This window comes from Emydura macquarii, unplaced genomic scaffold (genome assembly GCF_026122565.2).
Source record: "Emydura macquarii macquarii isolate MOO-44397 ecotype Brisbane River unplaced genomic scaffold, CSIRO-AGI_Emac_v2 contig_3671, whole genome shotgun sequence".
NCBI lineage: Eukaryota > Metazoa > Chordata > Testudines > Chelidae > Emydura > Emydura macquarii.
In genome coordinates, this window is record NW_027133808.1 from 115,972 (window position 1) to 135,250 (window position 19,279).

The 19,279-nt window shown below is 40.1% G+C and overlaps 1 protein-coding gene across 1 annotated transcript in view; it reads right to left on the bottom strand.

Annotated features, from left to right (window-relative positions):
• Window positions 1–19,279, bottom strand: part of LOC137145860 (unconventional myosin-XVI-like) — a 212,019-nt gene that overhangs the window by 101,225 nt on the left and 91,515 nt on the right. The window contains exon 5 of the mRNA XM_067536802.1: window positions 5,597–5,705. Coding sequence (XP_067392903.1) covers window positions 5,597–5,705 — 109 coding nt within the window. The remainder of the gene's footprint in view (window positions 1–5,596; window positions 5,706–19,279) is intronic.

Genomic DNA, 19,279 nt, shown 5'->3' on the forward strand with positions numbered 1-19,279 from the left:
TTTTTCATGAATGATTTTAAAGATCTTATTTTTGACCTTTTTCACTGTGTAAAATTGTCTCCTTTCATACTAGAGCATTTTCTAAGTCTTATGGTTCATCTGTCTTTTCTCTATTACCTTCTTCACTTCTTAACTCACTTTTCCCTGTTTATAGTACTTGCCGTGCTTTGTTCACTGCTAGTTTTAAAGAAGCCTTAATGCTTAACATGGTTATTTGTGGCTTCGCTTTTTCTGTCTGATGTCACATAGTGTCTTCAGTTTAAGTTTATATACTAACCATCAGCTTCTCTCTTTAGCATTCTACCTGCTGCTGCAAAGCAGAAAAAGAAAATAGTTCTATCTTGTCTTCTTCCTGAGGAATGGAGTTGTAAACGAATTACTACTCCAGTTTGCTAGCATAAATTTTGACAGATTATACTCTATTTTTGCAAAAACAGGACCTTATTTAGAGTTGGTGTCAGTAGAGTTAAATTATTTAAATGGAGTAGCGCTCCCAGCAGAATTTAGCCGTATACTTTTTACATTGTGATCTTTAGTGGCCTTTATTTCCAGAGTTCAGGCAGGACTTTAAACACCATCACCATAACATTCAAAGTACAAGATATATGCATTATTCACACATCTGGAGTAATAATAAAAGCCTTATTAGGTACATTAAATATCTAATGTTGGCCAAAGGCCAATATACTCAACCAATTTCTTTTAGTTTACTAACCGCATAGAAAGTTCTGTTAAAAATAAGAAAAATTTACATCATGAGACTAAAACATTTATTTTGCACAAGTACTGTGTGGAGAGGTATAAAGCAACAATAGTTTTGTCTTGAGGTAGATAAACCAATAATATAAATGTAGATATTTCTTTAAAAAAAATTCACAACAAATCCTTTCCTTTTTTGTTATATCAACTTTACTATATGTAAACTCTTCCCACTTCCCACTTATTATAAACTCTATGTACTTATTATAAACTCTCATTATACTATAAGCAGAAAGATACAAGTTTGTTTTCAGATATACAAGACAGAGTTTAAATTTGTCTTGCCAGTTCCAACAAACCAGGGCTTTGTTTTCCAAGTTTAAAGGATGATGATGATGATGATGCATTTTGGATGCACAATTCTCCTAAAGGCTCAAGTCCAAGACAGAGAAATATAAAAAGAACTCTCCTATTTTCAGAAATTACACAGCAAATGTGTAACTGTCTGCCATGTGTCAAAGATGGAACCAGCAAGTTGTGTAATAATTTGCTACTCAGTTCTAGTTTCATTTAATTGACAATGCAACAATATATCATGAAAGGAAGTAAGAAATGCAGCACTTGCCATGGTATTAATATATTTAATTCAGTCTAAGGAAGAAAATAAACATAAGGTTCATACACCATATCAGAGTTTTTCTGTCACAAATTTTACTGCAAAACATTGTATCTAAATAAACAGAAGGACCTGTATGTGCAATGTAAGTCATAATTCTGTCCCTTTGAAATCTGTGTTATCAATTAACTTTAAACCAGATATTTTTAATGTGTCACTGAAACACAAAGCTTTGCTTTAAAATCAAATGTTGACTTAATTCTTGATGAAGGTTGTGCTCAAGAAAGGGGACATATTGGCATTCCCAAAGACGGAAGTCCTCTCTCACTATAAAACAAAATGGGACATACAGTCACAGTGAAAGCTTTCACACACTTCCTAACCATGACACCTCAAACCTGTTCTGGAGTGACAGGGTAGTTCTGTCTCTGTCAGAACACACAAGCACCTCACAGACTTGTTAGCCTGTCATTCACCCTGTGCCTCAATCCTAAAAAATCAACCTGGCAATCCAACCGGCCTGGCAGTGACCGATGCTCCAAGCCACCTGTGACAGGACACAACAGCACTCCTTGGCCCAGACCCTAAGGAGTTAATGCTGCAACCAATTAAACCTGAACTACTAGATGGAGCAAGGCTATAAAGGGCTGCTATGAGGCAGCAAGGGGGAAACATCTGAATGTGAGCTGGAGCCCTGCTCACAGTTCTGTAGGTGGAAACTGCTGGTTGTAGTTGATGTTTGTGTTTTGTTATGGCTGGTTTTATTCTGTTTGGACTCTTCATAAATTCTCATACAGGAGTTCCTGAGAAGAAGGGCCTACAGCTAACCAAAGGCTGCCTGCCTGTTTTATTTCATGGGCTGGGAAATCAGTTCACCAGCCCACCCCACCAAAACCCTCATGAAGCCCCCACTGCTGAATGACATGCTTAATCCCCCTCTTAGATGACAAAGCCATCTTAAGCCTCCCTAGCTACCAAACCTTCCCTAACACCCACATATACTATCATGCTTACAGAAGTCTGCCTCAGGCCCATACATCTTGGTCTTCACTGAGAGCCCTGTAAATCTTAAGGCTGCTCTGGAATGCACCACATCCTCAATGTCACAGATGCACATTACCAAGACAGACAGCAACTAAAAGAGCTTTAATGAGAAGACAAGCAGAGAAATCAAATTATTACAGTATGTGCAAAGAACAACTGCAGCTGATACAGATGAAATAGAGGGGAACTGATGTGAACCAAGCACAGATTGTGAATGAAAAGAGAAGCAGATGGAAGGGATCTACAGAGATGACTGTAACAAGGCAACAAAATGATATAAACAGGATGAACATTTAAAGATGTGTTAGATTGCATTCATTCTTATCAGAATTGTTATATATTTTAATGACTGCTAGTGATTCATGACATTGTGCCTGGATTTTCTTCCACCACTCATGATCCTCTCCTTCCCACTTCTTATTTTTCTCCAAATCCCTCGTCAATTTCCTAAAGTGCCACAATTTTTTTCTGATTATTGTGAGAGGAGATAGAAGTCTAAGATGCACTGTACAAAAGATACAGTGATGCAGAACAAATATAGCACTGCTGATATATTACTAGGACAAGTTTCACTGGCATGCCAGGAATGGTCAAGAACACAAAGAGCTTATTGGTCTGAATTTTGTGTGGGGACAAGACACAGTGGCAGTCTCCAATCTCTCCTGAACACAAGGACTTCACAGAAGGATGGCCTCTAGGGTACTAGCTTCCCCAAATAGTCAGACTGGATGGAAAGATCATGGCCCTGTCAGTCACTATACACTAACTAATGATGGTTGCCAGACTTCAAAGAGAGCAGACATTGCACTTTCTTCAAGGATGACACAGAGTCCACATCCCACCTATGATTTTGGAGGCACTGTGCCCACTTAAATGTTTTTATCATGTTTCATTGCTTTATATGTTGTCATCACTCAATAAACTGCTATGGAGATTCTCTGAAAGCCATCCTAACTGGTTTCTCTAGCTTACTGACTACTCCAACTCTCCTGTTCATGTAATTAAGTTTCTTGTTAAAGAAGTTATTTTTTTGTCAACTTCCTCCAGGCCTGAAAAGCGTTATTCCAAAAATAGCCTTTTGTCCAGGGCATGGCGGGGATGAGAGGGATAAACTCATGCACTCTTTTCATACTAATCTTGTCATTTCATAGAAAGAGCAGAACCTGGGATCACTTTCATCTCTGGTGATTGAGCATAACTCATAGTTCCCAGATAACACTCTATCTTTTCTTGAACGTTTCCTTTTTCAGTTGTCATTTTGATAAAGCCATTGGACTGTTTATTTAGTTTGAGATGGCAATTAAAAATAAAAGATACCTAAGTGCAGAATGAGTGCACCTTGCAATTCATATATCAAAGACTGGGGCTATGTACACACTACAGGTTAAGTCGGTATAAATTATGTCGCTCAAGGGTAGGAATAATCCACACCCCTGAACGACAAATTATGCCAACCTAGGTGCCGGGGTGGACAGTGCTATGTTGGTGGGAGAGCTTCTCCTGCCAGAATAGCCATCGTTGCTCGTGGGGACTGGAGTAATTAAGTCAACAGGAGAGCTCTCTCTCCTGTCAGCTTAGAGCATCTTCACTAGCAGTGCTTCAGTGGCGTAGCTGTAAGCTCTGTAGCATAGCCATAGCCATAGATGGAGAAGCCCCATTCAAATCAATAGGAGTTTTGATTTCAGGGGGGCCAGGATTTCATCAAGAGTTGCAATCAGAGCCACATGTATCACTGTTTAATTTTCTTTTCTACAACAACCTCCCACCACTCATCCAGAACCATGGCCTTTATGATAAACACTGCCCCAGCTCTACATTTTGAAATAAAAAGACAACACTGAAATCCCTAAAGTCATACAAAGACACTATTCCATATATTTTCCTTGAATCTAGAAAAATTGTGATGCAGCTAGCAAACCTCTGAAATGAGCACCAAAATATTAACCATTTATATTCATATGTTTCCCTTTTACAAGCAAAATCACACATAACCTGACTGGGGGCAAGAGAACTTTTTAAATGAAGATCCATTGGAGCTGGTAGTATAATAAGTAGAATTCATTCTACTGTATAATATGCATGCTGAATGCAACTTTAACCAAAGTTCTTGCAGCCCCAACTGTTTGCATATTGCAGTGCAATGAGGCTTTGAGCGGCTCATGCAACTGGCAAACATGCATTAATCTAATTTTCCAACAAGAAAGTTCTAGAAATGTGAAAAATTCTCCAAGCTGCAGGCAAACAAGATGATGGAAAATATCAGGATAGGTGAGCCACTGGACACACCGCTGATTATATGTGTATAACCATGCACTGGATATCATCTTATTGTCAGTTTAACTCAGCTTTTCTCCCACATGTCCATTAGCTATGATGTATTTCTTAGTTTAAGATCAGGTTTAAGTAATGTATCTTCACATTACTTCCTTTTATTTATTTCTGTTTATCAAAAGTGTCTTATACTTTATGGCATGTCACATACAATAAATTGCTTTATACCTCACTGCAATGTGAATGAATGTAAGTAGAACAGAATTGACATATTCCAGCCAAAATGTAATGTTACAAATATCGTTGCAGATCTGATATCTAAGTTTGGAATTAAACTAGTGAATAACAAATGTCCCTGAGATACGATTGCTGTCATCTAGCATTAAAGAATACAAATCCATGAATGATATTCTATCAATGCAAAATGAAAGGTTTTGAAAATAGTAAAATTTCATATATATTATTTCCATTGAGAATAGGTGCACAATCAATATTTTACAATATGTAAAAAGGAGACAATCACAATAGCATAAAGCTATGCTCTTCGTATCTGAAATGGAAGCATAGCAACTTCAGGTAGATACTGCTGAACTTTGTATATTCAGACTGTATCTGGCCTTGACATTCCAAAACTGTTTATTTATATGGAGACACCAGAATGCTAATTCAGTGCAGAGAAGCAGCCCAGAGTACTTTAGTAGATAAACTATTTAAATAGACAAAAGATCTCAGATGGTTACCATAGGAAAAAAATCTATTGGTTTTCCAATTTCTATATACATTAATGAGATGCTGGGTGAGATTCAAACCTAGTCAGGATTATTGTGATTCCGCCCACACCCACTTCCCCTCTCCAAAAAGCTCCTTTGACTTTAGTGCTGACTTACATCAGCAGAAGATCTGGCTTCTTATGCCCTTCCTTACTCCTAAAGAAAGGGAAAAAAATCCAAAAAAAGAGCTACCTACCATTTTCCTCAAGGTATGTGAGAAGGATGCAGCTGGATTCCGTCCCTTCCATGGCATAATCAAGAGCAATGTTTCCGTTAACATCCTGCAGCAGCACATTGGCCCCAGCCTAAAAGCAAGAATTAAGAACATTTTATCTCTTTATTTCTAAAAGCTACACGTAAAGAGTTTGCAAAAGTTGTGACTACTGAGATATTAGGGTCAATTTACTGTTTTTATAGGTAACTATGTAAAACTCAAGAGGGTTGGATAGTTTCAAGAAGAAGTTAGGCAAATTTCTTTTGTTATAGACAGCATTTTATTTCAAATTGTGGGTTCATTTGAATTAGAAGCTCCACATGAAAAGTGAAGACAAAAACAAAAAATTTGTCACAATGTCCCTGTTGCACAGCGCTGTCGCCTTCCTTGGAGCCTGGGCCCTACAGGCCAAACTGCCTGGCAACAGAGGGGCGGAGCCAAGGCAGGAAGAGAAACTATAAAAGGCCGGCCTAGCAGCTCAGTAAGGGGGAAGCTGCTTCTGGAGGCAGATGTGTCTTCCTGGAGGTTGTGGCCTAGGCCTGATCCAGACACAACGGCTTTTTGGAGCAACCGCCCTACTGAGCGGAGCATCCAAAACCTGCCTGGATTAGTGACTGGAGAGAGCCACCGAGCCCTAGTGTTTGGACAAGGCTGCAAAGACCTAGTGATTGGGTGGGGCAGCTGAGCCCTAGTAGCTGGAATGAACCATCCAAGACTCCTGGGTGGGAAATACCCCGAGGCCAGCTGTGACCTGGAGGAGCTGCCTGATGCTGGGGAACCCAAGGAGCTGACTGAACCCTGTGGACCGGAGGAACCCCTGGGACCCTGGGACCTGCCCTCCGTTGGTGACACAGAGGAGTTCCCGGACCTGCCGCCAGTCGATGGGGAAGGACTTGTGGGTCTGCCACTCGCCTTCTACCCCAGCGACCCAGAGGGAGACTAATGCCTACAGGTACCCAGGGACAGGGTGGGAGGAAGTGGCCCAAGGGCAGCCGACTAGTAAGTGGCTGAGTCGGGGCTAAACCCCGTCAGCATGTTATGGTTGGATCCCTGCTGACTCAGTGGCAAACTGCCCTGCCACTGATAGGGCCCTGGGCTAGGACACAGTGGAGTCGGGTGGGCCTGCATCCCCCTTCCCGCTTCCCTAGCCACCCCAGGAGTGCCTTGACACCCTCTGAGTTTGGGAGATGGAGGATCCCAAGCTCTACCTGCCCTGCCTGCCTGCCTGCAAAGCCGGGGGCTCTAGACTATTTTACTCACCCCTCCTGTGGGAAGGCTGGGGGCTATTGACTGCCCGATCAGCCCTGCCCAGCTTGTGGGCCAGGGGCTGCAAACTGCTTGCCTGCCCCGTCCTGCTTGAGGGCGCAGGGGACCAGACTGCTTTACCAACCCCGCCTGGGGGAAGGCCGGGGGCTATAGACTGCTTGCTTGCCCCACCCTGCCTGAGGGCTAGGGGAACCAGATCTTGCCCCACCCCGCCTGTGGGAAGGCCGGGACTACAGACCCTGCATCAGCCCTGCCCTACAGGAGTGCTGGAAGGCTACAGACTAGGAAGGAAGCCTGCCCCGCTGGGGGGACGGGACTAGAGACTTGTAAATGGGCACTGTTTATTCCCCCAAAGGAAGGCGCTGTGGCCTTCCTCGGAACCTGGGCCCGAGGAAGGGTCGTGATGCACCAGCTGGGCTATGCCACCGACTTACAGTCCCAAAAAAAGTGACTTTGATGGTTTATATTGCAGTCCCTACAGGACCCATGTCCATATTACTACAAATCCCCCTCAAAATTTGGCAAAAAATTCAAACAGATTGCTTAAGAGAGGCCAGGACTGATTATCTTGGTGGTGTATGGGAAAATTATGCCAGGACCGTGAAACCACACACTTCTTAAGTATGGTAAGAACCATGGGAGAATTTCATATTCTCCATGTTAAGGAGGATTACTCACAAGTTGCAATATGGTGGCCACTCTTGTCCTATTTTTACAAGATATCTGTCCATGAAAAAATTATAATTCTATCACTTAGGAAAGTCTGATTGCAGTAAAGAATCATGTATCTTCTTTTAGAAAATATTGCTTCTACTCCGTTTAAGTATTTCTCCCAGTGGCTTTATATATAAGGCAATTGCAAAACAAGAGTGACTTCTATTACATTTAATTACTTTTCCTTGCAGCTTTCATAGAGTTTAAGGGCAGAAGGGGACCATTAGGTCATCCAGTCTGATCTTCTTTATATCACAGACATACAGAACTTCATTCAGATAATCCTATATTTAGTCCAGTGTTTTAGTTAGACTAAAACATTTCAGTCCTCAGGAAACTAAATTATTGTGTGCCACAGGCAGAGAACAGAAGAGGCCAAGGTGCCAACAATCCCTCAGGCACATGAAATGGCAGGAAATTGATGAGGTGAGAGATGCCCCGATGATGCTAGCAAGCACTCCATGCCCAACCATCGAAGATTGCTGCCAAAATGACCTGGTGGAAAATTCCTTCCCAATTCCAAATGTGGTAATCAGTTTGACCTTGAGCAAGACACACCACCCAGGCATCTAAGAAAAAGGATTTTCCACACCACCTCAGAGCACTAGTACACCCGTCTTGATATTCTATTTCCAGCTGTAGCCAATCCCTGACGTTTCAGAGGAAGGCAAACATAAAAAATAAACAGCCCAGAATACATCTGGTCAATTGTGCATCAAGGGGAAAAAATCCTTCCTTATCCCTGCAGATGACCAGCTGAAGCCTGTGTGATAAGGGTGTGGCTTATTCTTACTCTTATTAGAGCAATGGCTGCAAACTAAAGACAGCCTCTCTTAAAACCTGAATGGCAAAGGTGCCCTACTAATGAGGGATTATTATTACTAGAAGACATGATGTATGCTCTGAGGAGCTTACATGCCAAGGACCTGATTCAATGCCTGCTGAAGTGAATGGAAAAAAAAATTGACTTCAATAGACATTGGGGATCAGCTCCTGCATTAGGATAAAACATGCATGATACAAGCAAAGGCGACATTAGTTTAGTGGGTGGGAATGGTAGGGAGGTTTATACAGCATGAAATGTTTTGAGCTTTGTATACATTGGTTCTGTTAAAATCTGTATTTATATTAAACTGTCCAAAAAGTGAGAGTCAGCCCAAGAGATGCTGAAAAGGCATTCTGATGATGGATTTGAAGAACAGGATTACTTAAAAAGATTGGCTAACCATTATTTTGCTGTACTTGTTCCATTATTCAGAATAATTTTGTATTTATCACATTAGTATTGGATGGATTGTGAAGTGGGGGGGGGGTGTTGTTTTTTGGTAGAACTAATACAGGCTCTCTTATCTAAAGGATTTATTTACTACTAAAAGCACAATTTAAAGCCTGAAAGTACATATCGTTTTCTGCACAACACTAACCTCCAAACAATGTCATGCAACATTGACAAGAAAAAGAACAAACCTATGCACATTTTCTTCCTCGCTGGAACTATTAAACCAACAGCCTTCTACATATTACAATTTAGGAAATAAAGGGCACTTAAGTTAGTCTGCAGAATGTATTTCATTCCCTCTGTAAAGTGTAATTTCACAGCCTGGAGGGATAGAACATGGAATTCCTCAGATCCTAGTAAATTTTATGGGATGCACTCCATTAGTTCACCAAGTTAAGAAATGTTTCTGATAAGCCAGTCACAAACAGGAGGTCAAGCTTGGTCAAACCTGCAACTAGACAGATAAGATATGCTTCAGAACTTGGTAATGAAGTAATTCTGAATGGCAGTGCACATTTTTTAAATATGAATTTGACACAGATGTACTTTAAAAAAAAGTATTTGGATTACTGAACAATTAACATGTTTAATATAAAAATATTTATAATCTTACATTATTCCTCTGATTAGACACATTTTTATTTTATTGTAACAGCACCTTCAGCTCTGAAGGGAAGAGAAGGAGAAGGAGGTTGGGGGTGGAGAGACCAAGAGAAGCATCAATTACTGTTACCATGGTTATTATGATTGTTGCAAACCAATAAGGAAGTAGCTGCTAAAATTAGATTTAACAGTGAAGGGTTTTGCAATATAGTTTTCAAGCTAAAGACCAGAAAAATTCTAGTTGCTGCAATTTCCTAGACAATATTTTTTCTTTCAATAATCATAAGTTGTGGAAGTTTTAAACTTTAGTAAAAAATAAACCCACAGTGCACCTACTCTCATTCCTCATCTTTCATGTTTCCTTCTGCAAATGTAGGCCCCCAGTCCTGCAACTGAATCCCCTAGCATAGACCCTTATGCCAGTGCACAGTCCCATTAACTAGCAGATCTGATTACAGGATCAATTTCCACGAGGTTCTGCACTAGCACATGGGTCTGTGCTAGCAGAACCAATTGCAGGTTCAGGGACTTAAATGGTAAGCTCTCCAGAATAGAACTCATATTCCTACTTTTTCTGGTATTGCCAACAAAGTCACTTACTCGTACAGTAACTGTCGTTCTTCAAGATGTGTTATGCATGTATATACATTCCACTGCACTCAAGTCAGACTTTTTCCAACAGTACCACTAGGAGTACATGTGCCCATGCTCTCCTTGTGCTCTGAAGTGAAGGCATAAAAGGTGTGTGGCTGCCATCTTCTTCTCAGTCCCTTTGCACTGCTGCACATAATGTCCAAAATAACGGGGAAGGTGTTAGCACCATATAATGTATATACATGCACAACACATCTTGAAGAACAACAGTCACTGTATAGGGGTAAGTAACATTTTCTCCTTTGAGTGGCTGTGCACATATACATTTAATTGCAGGTGACTCATCAGCAGTTCCCTTACTGGTGGAGGGACTTCAGATCATCTAAGCAGAGATTATTTCATCAACTTGCCAAAGTTGGCATTATCACAAGAAGTTTGGGTGATGAGCAGAAAAAGTACATATAGATGACCACATTGCTGCCTTGTAGCTCTCAGCTATTGGAACGTGACTCAGAAATCCTGATGAAGTGAACTGAGCCCTGCTGCAGTAAGCCATTATTTTCAATGGAGGAGAGACCTTAGCAAGGTTGTAGCAGAACTTAATGCAGTCAGAAATCCAATGTGAGGTTGGCTGAATTGGCACTGATTGTCCTTTAACTATCTCAGCACAGACTATGAAAAGCCTGGAAGACGTTCTAGATGGTCCAAGAAGAACACCAAAGTCTAAGAACATCCAATGTGTAAAGTGTTTCTTCAGCTTTAGAAGACTGGGGTTTAGGGGAAAACACCAGCAAATTAATAGATTTATTCCGATGGAAATCTGACACTACCTTAGGCATAAATTTAGGGTGTGGCCTACAGGAAACCTCCTCTTTGTGGAAGACCATGAAAGGAGCATCAGCCAGAAGAACTTAAAGTTCAGAAACACTTCTTGCAAAAGTCATCACCACCAGAATAATGGCAATGAAGTTGTAGGGCTTGAAGGGGGTGGTCTTATGAGTTTGGAAAGAACTAGACTGAGATCCCATATAGGTACAGGATCAGACACAGGAGGGTAAATGTTGAGTAGACTTCAAAAATTGAGAAAATGAGAGCATGAGAGAAAATGCAAAATCCTTCTACGTGTGGAGGTAGGACAGAAATAGAAGCCAGATGAACTCTCACAGAACTAATTGCAAGTCCTGAGGATTTCAGATGCAACAGATAGTCCAACACATGAGACCTCTGTGTGATGAAGTGATAAATGTTGAGACTCTGCCCAAATTGAAAAATCTCTTCCACTTTGCTGTGTACATGGCTCTAGTGGATTTCTTTCTGCTGCTCACAAAAATGTTCTGAACCTCTCAAGAACATGATTTATCATGAGAATTCAGCCAAAGATCATCCATACCATGAAGTGGAGAGATTGATGTTTAGAGATTTGTCAAGATTCTGAGACATGAGATCCTCAACTAAGCTAAAGTTATCTGAGACCAGAAAGAGATGCTGGCCATGCAGGTGCTCCTGTGAAAGTTATGTGCTGTGACAGCTGTAACTGTGATTCATCCAAATTTAGTTTCAGACCTAGACCCAGAGGAGAGAACAGAGGGGAGAACAGTCTGATGATTAGAATACTCTTTTGGACCTGGTTATAGTAAAGAAAGACCTGAAGCCTGAACCTAAGTCAGGCCATACTGTCAACCAAAGTCAGGCCATGTGTCAATGCAAATGCTTTCAAGTTCATTGTCTGGTACATGAACTTGGCAACAGTATTAGTAGTGTTGCTAAAACATCAGATCTCCTTTCTGGGAAATGGTAAAGGAACACATCAACCCCAAGTAAGTCCTATGAAATTTTGAAGTCCTTCGGGGTTCAGAGGGGAACAAGGACTATGGAGCGATGGTCTCAACTGGTGAAGCCAAAGAAACATGATGAGGAAAATCTAAGGGTTCCTCCACTAATTCCCTTTCATGGGGTCCAGATCAGCAGGTTGAGGGTGATAGCAGGATGCTGAATAGAGGTTTCCTGTAGTGGATGAGTAGGAGACTTCCTCCTAGAGTGTGAGTGTGATGCAACTCTGGAGTCTGTTGGAGTAGCTCAAGACCAATAAGGTCATGGAGGTACTGCATAGACTGAGCCATACACGGCAGTGGACCCCATGCTGGGATTTCCCATTCTAGAAAGTCCAGTCCTGAACTTTAGGTCTCATAGTGATAGAAGAGTTCCAGAAGGGTAGCCATGTTAGTCTGTATACAGCAAAAACAACAAGAGTTCTGTAGCACTTTAAAGACTAACAAATTTAATTTCAGCAGGCATAAGCTTTTGTGGGCTTCAGCCCACTTCCTCAGATGCAGTTGGTAGAAATAATACAGCAAATAGTGGCAACATATATAGGAGGCAACATATACATATCGAAAGGCATAGACAACAATGGGGTTGGTGGATGAAAGCTGGGTACTTGAGACCTAATGACAACCATTGAGTAGGAGGTGAGAATGGGTGATCAGAGCAAATTACTTCTTGTAATGAGATAGCCATTCCAAATCCCTGTTTAAACCCAGTTTGAAGGTGTCAAGTCTGTAGATAATTTCTAACTCAGTGGTTTCTCTTTGAAGTCTGTTTTTGAAATTTTTTTGTAGAAGTACAGCAACTTTCAGGTCAGAGACAGTGTCCTGGGAGATTGAAGTGTTCTCCGACTGGTTTATGGATGTTATTAGATAAATATTAGTCGCCGCCATCAGATCGATTTCTCTGGATCGACTGAGCGGTCAGTGAAGACCCACTCAGGCGATCCAGAAATCGACGTACTAAGACCACCATCACAAGTGGCGTAGCGCTGCGTCTACAGGAATGCGGTTCCCGTCGGTACAGTGCAGTGAAGACAGCGCACAGAAGAGAAGCAGAGAAGTCGACGGGAGTTACGTAAGTTTTTTGCATAGCTTGCGTAACTCCCATCAACTGCCGCTGAATCTAGGAGGTAAGTGTAGACACAGTCTTAGACTTCAAGACTTTATCAGAATCGAAATGTCTGGGTCGCTTTGAGGCTGACAGGGATGATGAAGCATGACATTTGTCACTGGACTTGCATTTCAAAACAGAAAGAGTTGGAGGGCACTTCAAACTTTTCTTTGGAACAATGACTAGAACATTGTTTTAAAATGAAAGCATTCTGATGTATTCACCTGCCTCCAGGAGAATTATAATTACAGCACCCACTATGAAGCTACAGCCCTGTGAGAAGCACCATCTGCCCATGCAGATGCCTTTGCAGGATTAAGTTTGTACCTGTAATCAGGCCCTAACATTTGCTAAGCTTGGTTGCTGCTGGAGATGGCTGTTGGTTTTGTTTCTATGTTTACCTGTTCTTTTAAATAACTACCAGGGTGTGAGAGATGCACCTGTTTTGTCAATGTCTTATAAATCTAAATAAAACAAATACAAATCTCTAGTCTAGTTGATTAATTGTGTTTCAATGGTGCCTTTTCAGCTGACTGTATGGAATAACGGTTGAAACTAAGGCACACTGGGATATGAATATTCAATTTTTTTTAAATAGTAATTTTCTTTCAACTTCTCTTCTTCCCTCCACCCCCTTACATGATGTTCTGGAGGGTAAGCCCTTCTTGATAGCTGTCTGAAAACAACTGTTGCCTAATGAATGACTTTCATCAAGGAACTAAAATTAATCAATATTATATATTCCAAATCAGGTTCAGCTCATCAGCTAAATCCTAGAGCTGATGATTGAAGAGCCCTTATCAGCCTTTATTTAGTATTTGCCTTTATAATTTGAACCTTTAGACTATACTACTGCAAAGCATATCCATCTAACCATGTACATATGAGGTACTGGATATGAGTAACATTTTATAATCTTTGTTCCCAAATATCCATTACATTTAGATTTAGTAAAACAGCTATTAAATTACATAGGAATGAATATAGGATTTGCTGGATGAATCTGGTCATTGATCAAATCAAGCACTCCTCCACCAGTGGATACTGTTTGATTGCTCCAAAGGAAAATAAGTCATAATACGCCCTTCATGGCAATCAAGGGGTTTATACTGAGAACTGAAAAATTGGAAAACAAAAGGCTGACAGCTGAGATCTCATCTCTGACTCCTTCATTCCTCCACATAGGAGCTGCTACATAGGTGTTACTGTAGCTTTAGAGGTGTAGTAATTTCAGTACATGAACAGGGGGAGGAAGATGATCATCAAGAAGTCCCACATGTCCCCGGAGGGCTTGGAGACCATTTGCATGAGCTATCTAGACTCTCCAAGGTGAATCCATAGCCCCAGACCCGTCCTGTCCTTCTTCAGTATTGGTCATCCCATTGCAGAGCTGTTTTATAAAGTGGTGCAGGCATGTTAAAAAAAGACATGGGGCAAGGACGACTGGTGTAAAACCGTATTAATCCTGCACCCATACTGATGGGAAATCTATATAGCAGAAGTTGGAGGAGACAAGGCCGCTTCATTTCCCCAGTTGTGCCTTTGATTTGACAGCTGCCTGAGAATTGCATGCATCCCTCATGACTGTGTGGGTCCAGACACCTCAGGGGAAAACAGGGGGTCTGAATTCCAAAGAGTAAGTAAACTGAATCAACTGGTCGTATACAATGTTACCATATATCAACAAATTTCAGCTAAGGTCTTTTATGAAAGCTTGTAATGTTCTGAACTTGATGGTCATTATGAGATGTATACAGACTTTATTTATGAATCTATATATAATACTATGTTCATGATTTGTACTACAATTTCAAATATATCTCACATCTTGGGACACCTCCCAAACCAGATGTTTATACAAAACCAAATGCAGGTATCAATCCAAGAAAAGGCAAATGATGGCAAAGGGATAATTTAGTTGGGGTTGGTCCTGCTTTGAGCAGGGGGTTGGACTAGATAACCTCCTAAGGTCATTCCAACCCTAATATGTGAAGTGAAGGGGACAATGTTGCACTATCTATTCTCATGTTGCAGGTCACTGGTATCAAAAATCATTCTTCACTGACTCACGATGCAAAACAGAGCACTTAAAGGAATTTTCCCATGTTGATAAATCACAGTCAAAGAAAGAAAATTAAATAAAAATTACTGAGCAGCTGCCTTTCCTTTGAGTGCATGTTTTACTTCCAACACATTTCAACAACAGACTTTGGGGAGGCAGAATATTTCACAGTTATCCTTTCGTTATGAGATAGTCTGATAAAATCTACACTTTAGTGTTTACTATTTATAGAGTATTCCATTAAGATGGTACATTATAGTGACTGCCTTCTCTTTTAACCCACGTTTCCTTTCTATCAACAATAGGTTAAAATTTAACATATACTTGTGCTTTGGCAACTGTAGCCACAGTGCTTCTAATAATGTTTTTGATTTGATCTATAAAATATTTCTGTTGAAGATGGCAGAGGCTGCATCTAGTTAACATGTATTTTCCTGAAATACAGTAACTTGACCTTTTAAAATGTCTGTTGCATTTAGATTCCAATTTACATATTTATAGTTTGATGTTTTTTTTCTTTACCTCTATAGTGGTGCCCCATTTTTGTGACACTCCAGATCCTCAGAATATCATGGATACTGATAATCCCCAATTTCAGGAAAGAGAGAGCTGGTGCTTTCTCAAGTCTGATTGGTTCAGGGGAGGTGCTTGCCAGGAGCACAGAGAGACAGCTATCGTCTTCCCCAAAGCTGGCTCATCTGATATGGAACTAGCACAGTGGTCTTCAACTTGTGGTCTGCAGACCCCAGGGGTCTGAAGACCATGTCTAAGGGCTCTGTGAAAGCTTGTCATTACCATAGAACAGTGATTTTCAACCTGGGGTCCGCAACTATGTCTAAGATTTCCGAAGAAGTCCACATCTCCACATTCAAAACATTTTTAGGGGTCTCCAAATGAAAAAAAGGTTGAAAGCCATTGCACTAGAGGACTGCAATGGAGTTTCAAGTCTGCTAAATTCCACTGCTGTAATTCTCAATCTTTTCTTTCCTGGCCTTGACACAGGAACAGAACAGGTTGAAGGTTGCAAAGATGTTTATAAGCCACCTTTGAACAATTTGAATTGTCACCTTAGCCCCTGGTATAAATTACAGTAGCTCAGGGATGCTCGAATAGGCTCCTCAGCACTGTATGGCAGCCAAGAGTAGCCTGAGTATATCATGCTCTAGTCATGCTTCCCATGCTGAGGACTGGCTCTGCACCAGTTCCCTTCCATTCTTACAGCTCTACATCAGTTGGGGATATCTGTTATATAGGATGCTGTTTCCTCCCCTTTTATGCCATCAGAGTGGCATAAAAGGACTGGGGAAGAAGAGAGTATCCGGGTCTGGAGGAAACAGCTGCACAGAGGGGCCTCAGCAGTACAGATGCTTCCATCGCTGCCACCCTGGGGGGGTCTGCCTGGCCTTTGATTACCAAGGAATGTCAGTTAATCAAGTTGGATCACTGGGGCTCCAAGCTATTATATTTCATGAACAATAATTAGAATTTATTTCAGAAATGTGAATAAATATTAATGCTTTTAAACAAAATACACAGTAGCTTTCATTGTCATTCACAAGTAGTTAAACATTCCATATTAAAATAAATTATATATATATATATATATATATATATATATATATATATATATATGAAACAGCAAGGTGGGCGCACACCCCTAGAGAATAATTTCACGATCTTATTAGTCACCCTAGGCCTTCCATTACCCATTCTCCCGATTGTCACTGTCATCTATGCCAAGTCTAAAATCAGGCCTGCAAAGACATAAGAACATGAGTAATCCCATGGACTTCAATGGGACTATATGCATGCATAATAGAGTTAAGCAAGCATACAACCTTTTGTAGGTCTGGGGCCTTCGGCTGATAGCTATTTGTGGCAGAGGCCAGGTCATTTTTATTTGGTCTATAAGGGATCTAGCACCTTTGGGGGAAAATATGAATTATAAACAACCCCAGTAATATAGTGCTTGTCATATGGATATTGGTCACTGTATAGAATAGATTGTCACTAAAAAAAATAATTTTTCTACTGAATGTCAATGAGCAAGCAAAGAAAATCACTCATGGCAATGGAAGTACCATACAAAATTGTTCTTATATAATTAAAATAAAGGCATTTGGCTCATTTTTAGTTGACTAATATGTAGTTTAAAAGCTTCTATTTGCATCTGTAGTAATTTTTGAAAAAACAGCTATATTAAGAATGCCCAGTTTATTGTGTCATTGAATCAAATCCCATAAATACACTGAAAATATCAAGCAAATTATTTATTCCAGATGTGGTGCAACCTTGTATTCACAACTGTGAAAGAGGAATTCATCATGAGATAGCTCATACATAAGTACAGAATTGCCAAATTATCTAGTATCTGAGATTTTGAATTATTTTGTTTTTTTAATTGATCCCTATGCAAATCTACTGCTGTAAACAGGCTGTTTAATTCAGACATGTGTATTATGGTTCAGCTTATCAGTTTCCTATAACACTCCAAACATATTTGTCCCTTGTGATGTTTCTTCACCTTGTTTGTATTGGTATAGAAACTGCTGAGTGGAATGATGGAAAAATCTTTTCTAACTGTCTCCCTTTACATCACTTCTTACTGGAATCAAACATTTTCTTTTTTTTAAACAATGTTCACCCATAAAAAGCTCTTACAACTGATAACCTATAGCTGTCTTCAGGATAACTTAGTATGTAGTATAGGTTCCCAGACATATTACAAAGATAAGGAATGCGATTTTCATTTACCCTAAGGCCATTTTACACTACTGTGGCAGGATAAAGAGAGCCTTACAGTGGGAAGAAATAGTTAAACCCTCTTTAAAACCTCTTTCTACTACCAGGATGGCATAAAGGGAAGCCTGAATATAAATGAGAATCTGGCCTAAGTATTGACCCTGGGAAATTTTCAAGAGATGTGAGAGGATTGTGGGTTTTTTCCCCCTCTTTTTTATTGCAAATAAACAATTATATAAATAAATATAAATATGGTGTCCATTATTATATGGCATTTGTAGAATTCAGGCATCCTTTTCTTCTTCTTTTTTTTTTTTTTTTTTTCCACTTTTGAGTCCCTTTACCAAATGTAAGCTTGATTGTAAAAGTTCAGATCTTACATACCTGTTAAACAGAATTAAAATCTAGAGCATAGCTAATTAAAAACATAATCTAAAAAGATTTATAAATGTTTTCCTTGTCATTTGCTTTATAAACATAGCATAGCCCAGTTGGTGTGGTATAAAAGCATCTTATACGAGCATAACTTATCCCCCTTTCTGCTGCTTTGCCCATCTTTTCTCTCTTTATCATATCAAACATAAGCTACTTGTCTTCACTTTCAAGGCCCATCAGAGCCTGTCCCTCCTGCCTCTGATCAGTCCATGAAGTCAGCCTGCATCGCCAACTTGTTAAATTTTCAAACTAGCATCTTCGTGCTTTCGTCTATGCTGCTGTCCTGCTTGGGAGAAGCTCCCCCCAAACATCTGTCAAACTAACTCATTATCTTCCTTAAAACTCTACTTTCCTCTAAGGCCTACAAAGAAACTTGACAACAGTTAACTGCTGGTGTGTTGAGACCACTGTCTGTCATGGGTGACAAATATTGTCTCACAGTTCCCTTGTATTCCCCTGTCTGTCTATATCCATACGTTGTCTCATCTTAAAATTAGAGTGTAAGCTTTTGGGGGCAGGGGATGTCTTTTTTTCCTATGTTTATATAGTACGTAGCACAATGGGGTCTTGGTCCATGACTAGAGCTCATGGGCACTACGATAATACAAATAATAAAAATAAATCATTATAATACTGGCATTTTAAAGCAGTACAACTTTTGTGATTAGACAAGGCCTATAACTCTGTAGTACCCTTAGGTAGTACATTAAGGGAGAGAGAAGGGGAGCCAGGCATCTAATAAGATCTGCTTTAGCAATAATTTATTTTAAAAGCAAGGAAATTAACAGAAAAATCTTTGTCACCTTTAAGTTAAGATCCACATGTATATCTGTGTACGTATTGCAAAGAACATTACAGTTCAACAAACCAAAGCTTTGACAAGTATGAATCAGGACAGGTAAGAATAGATATATAAATGTTCAAATATAATAACTGTTCATACAATCTCTCCAGTAGGTATATAGGTATGTAAAATTATATTTATCTATAGAAATACCCAATTTTATTTGAAGGCACACTTCCTTTGAACTTT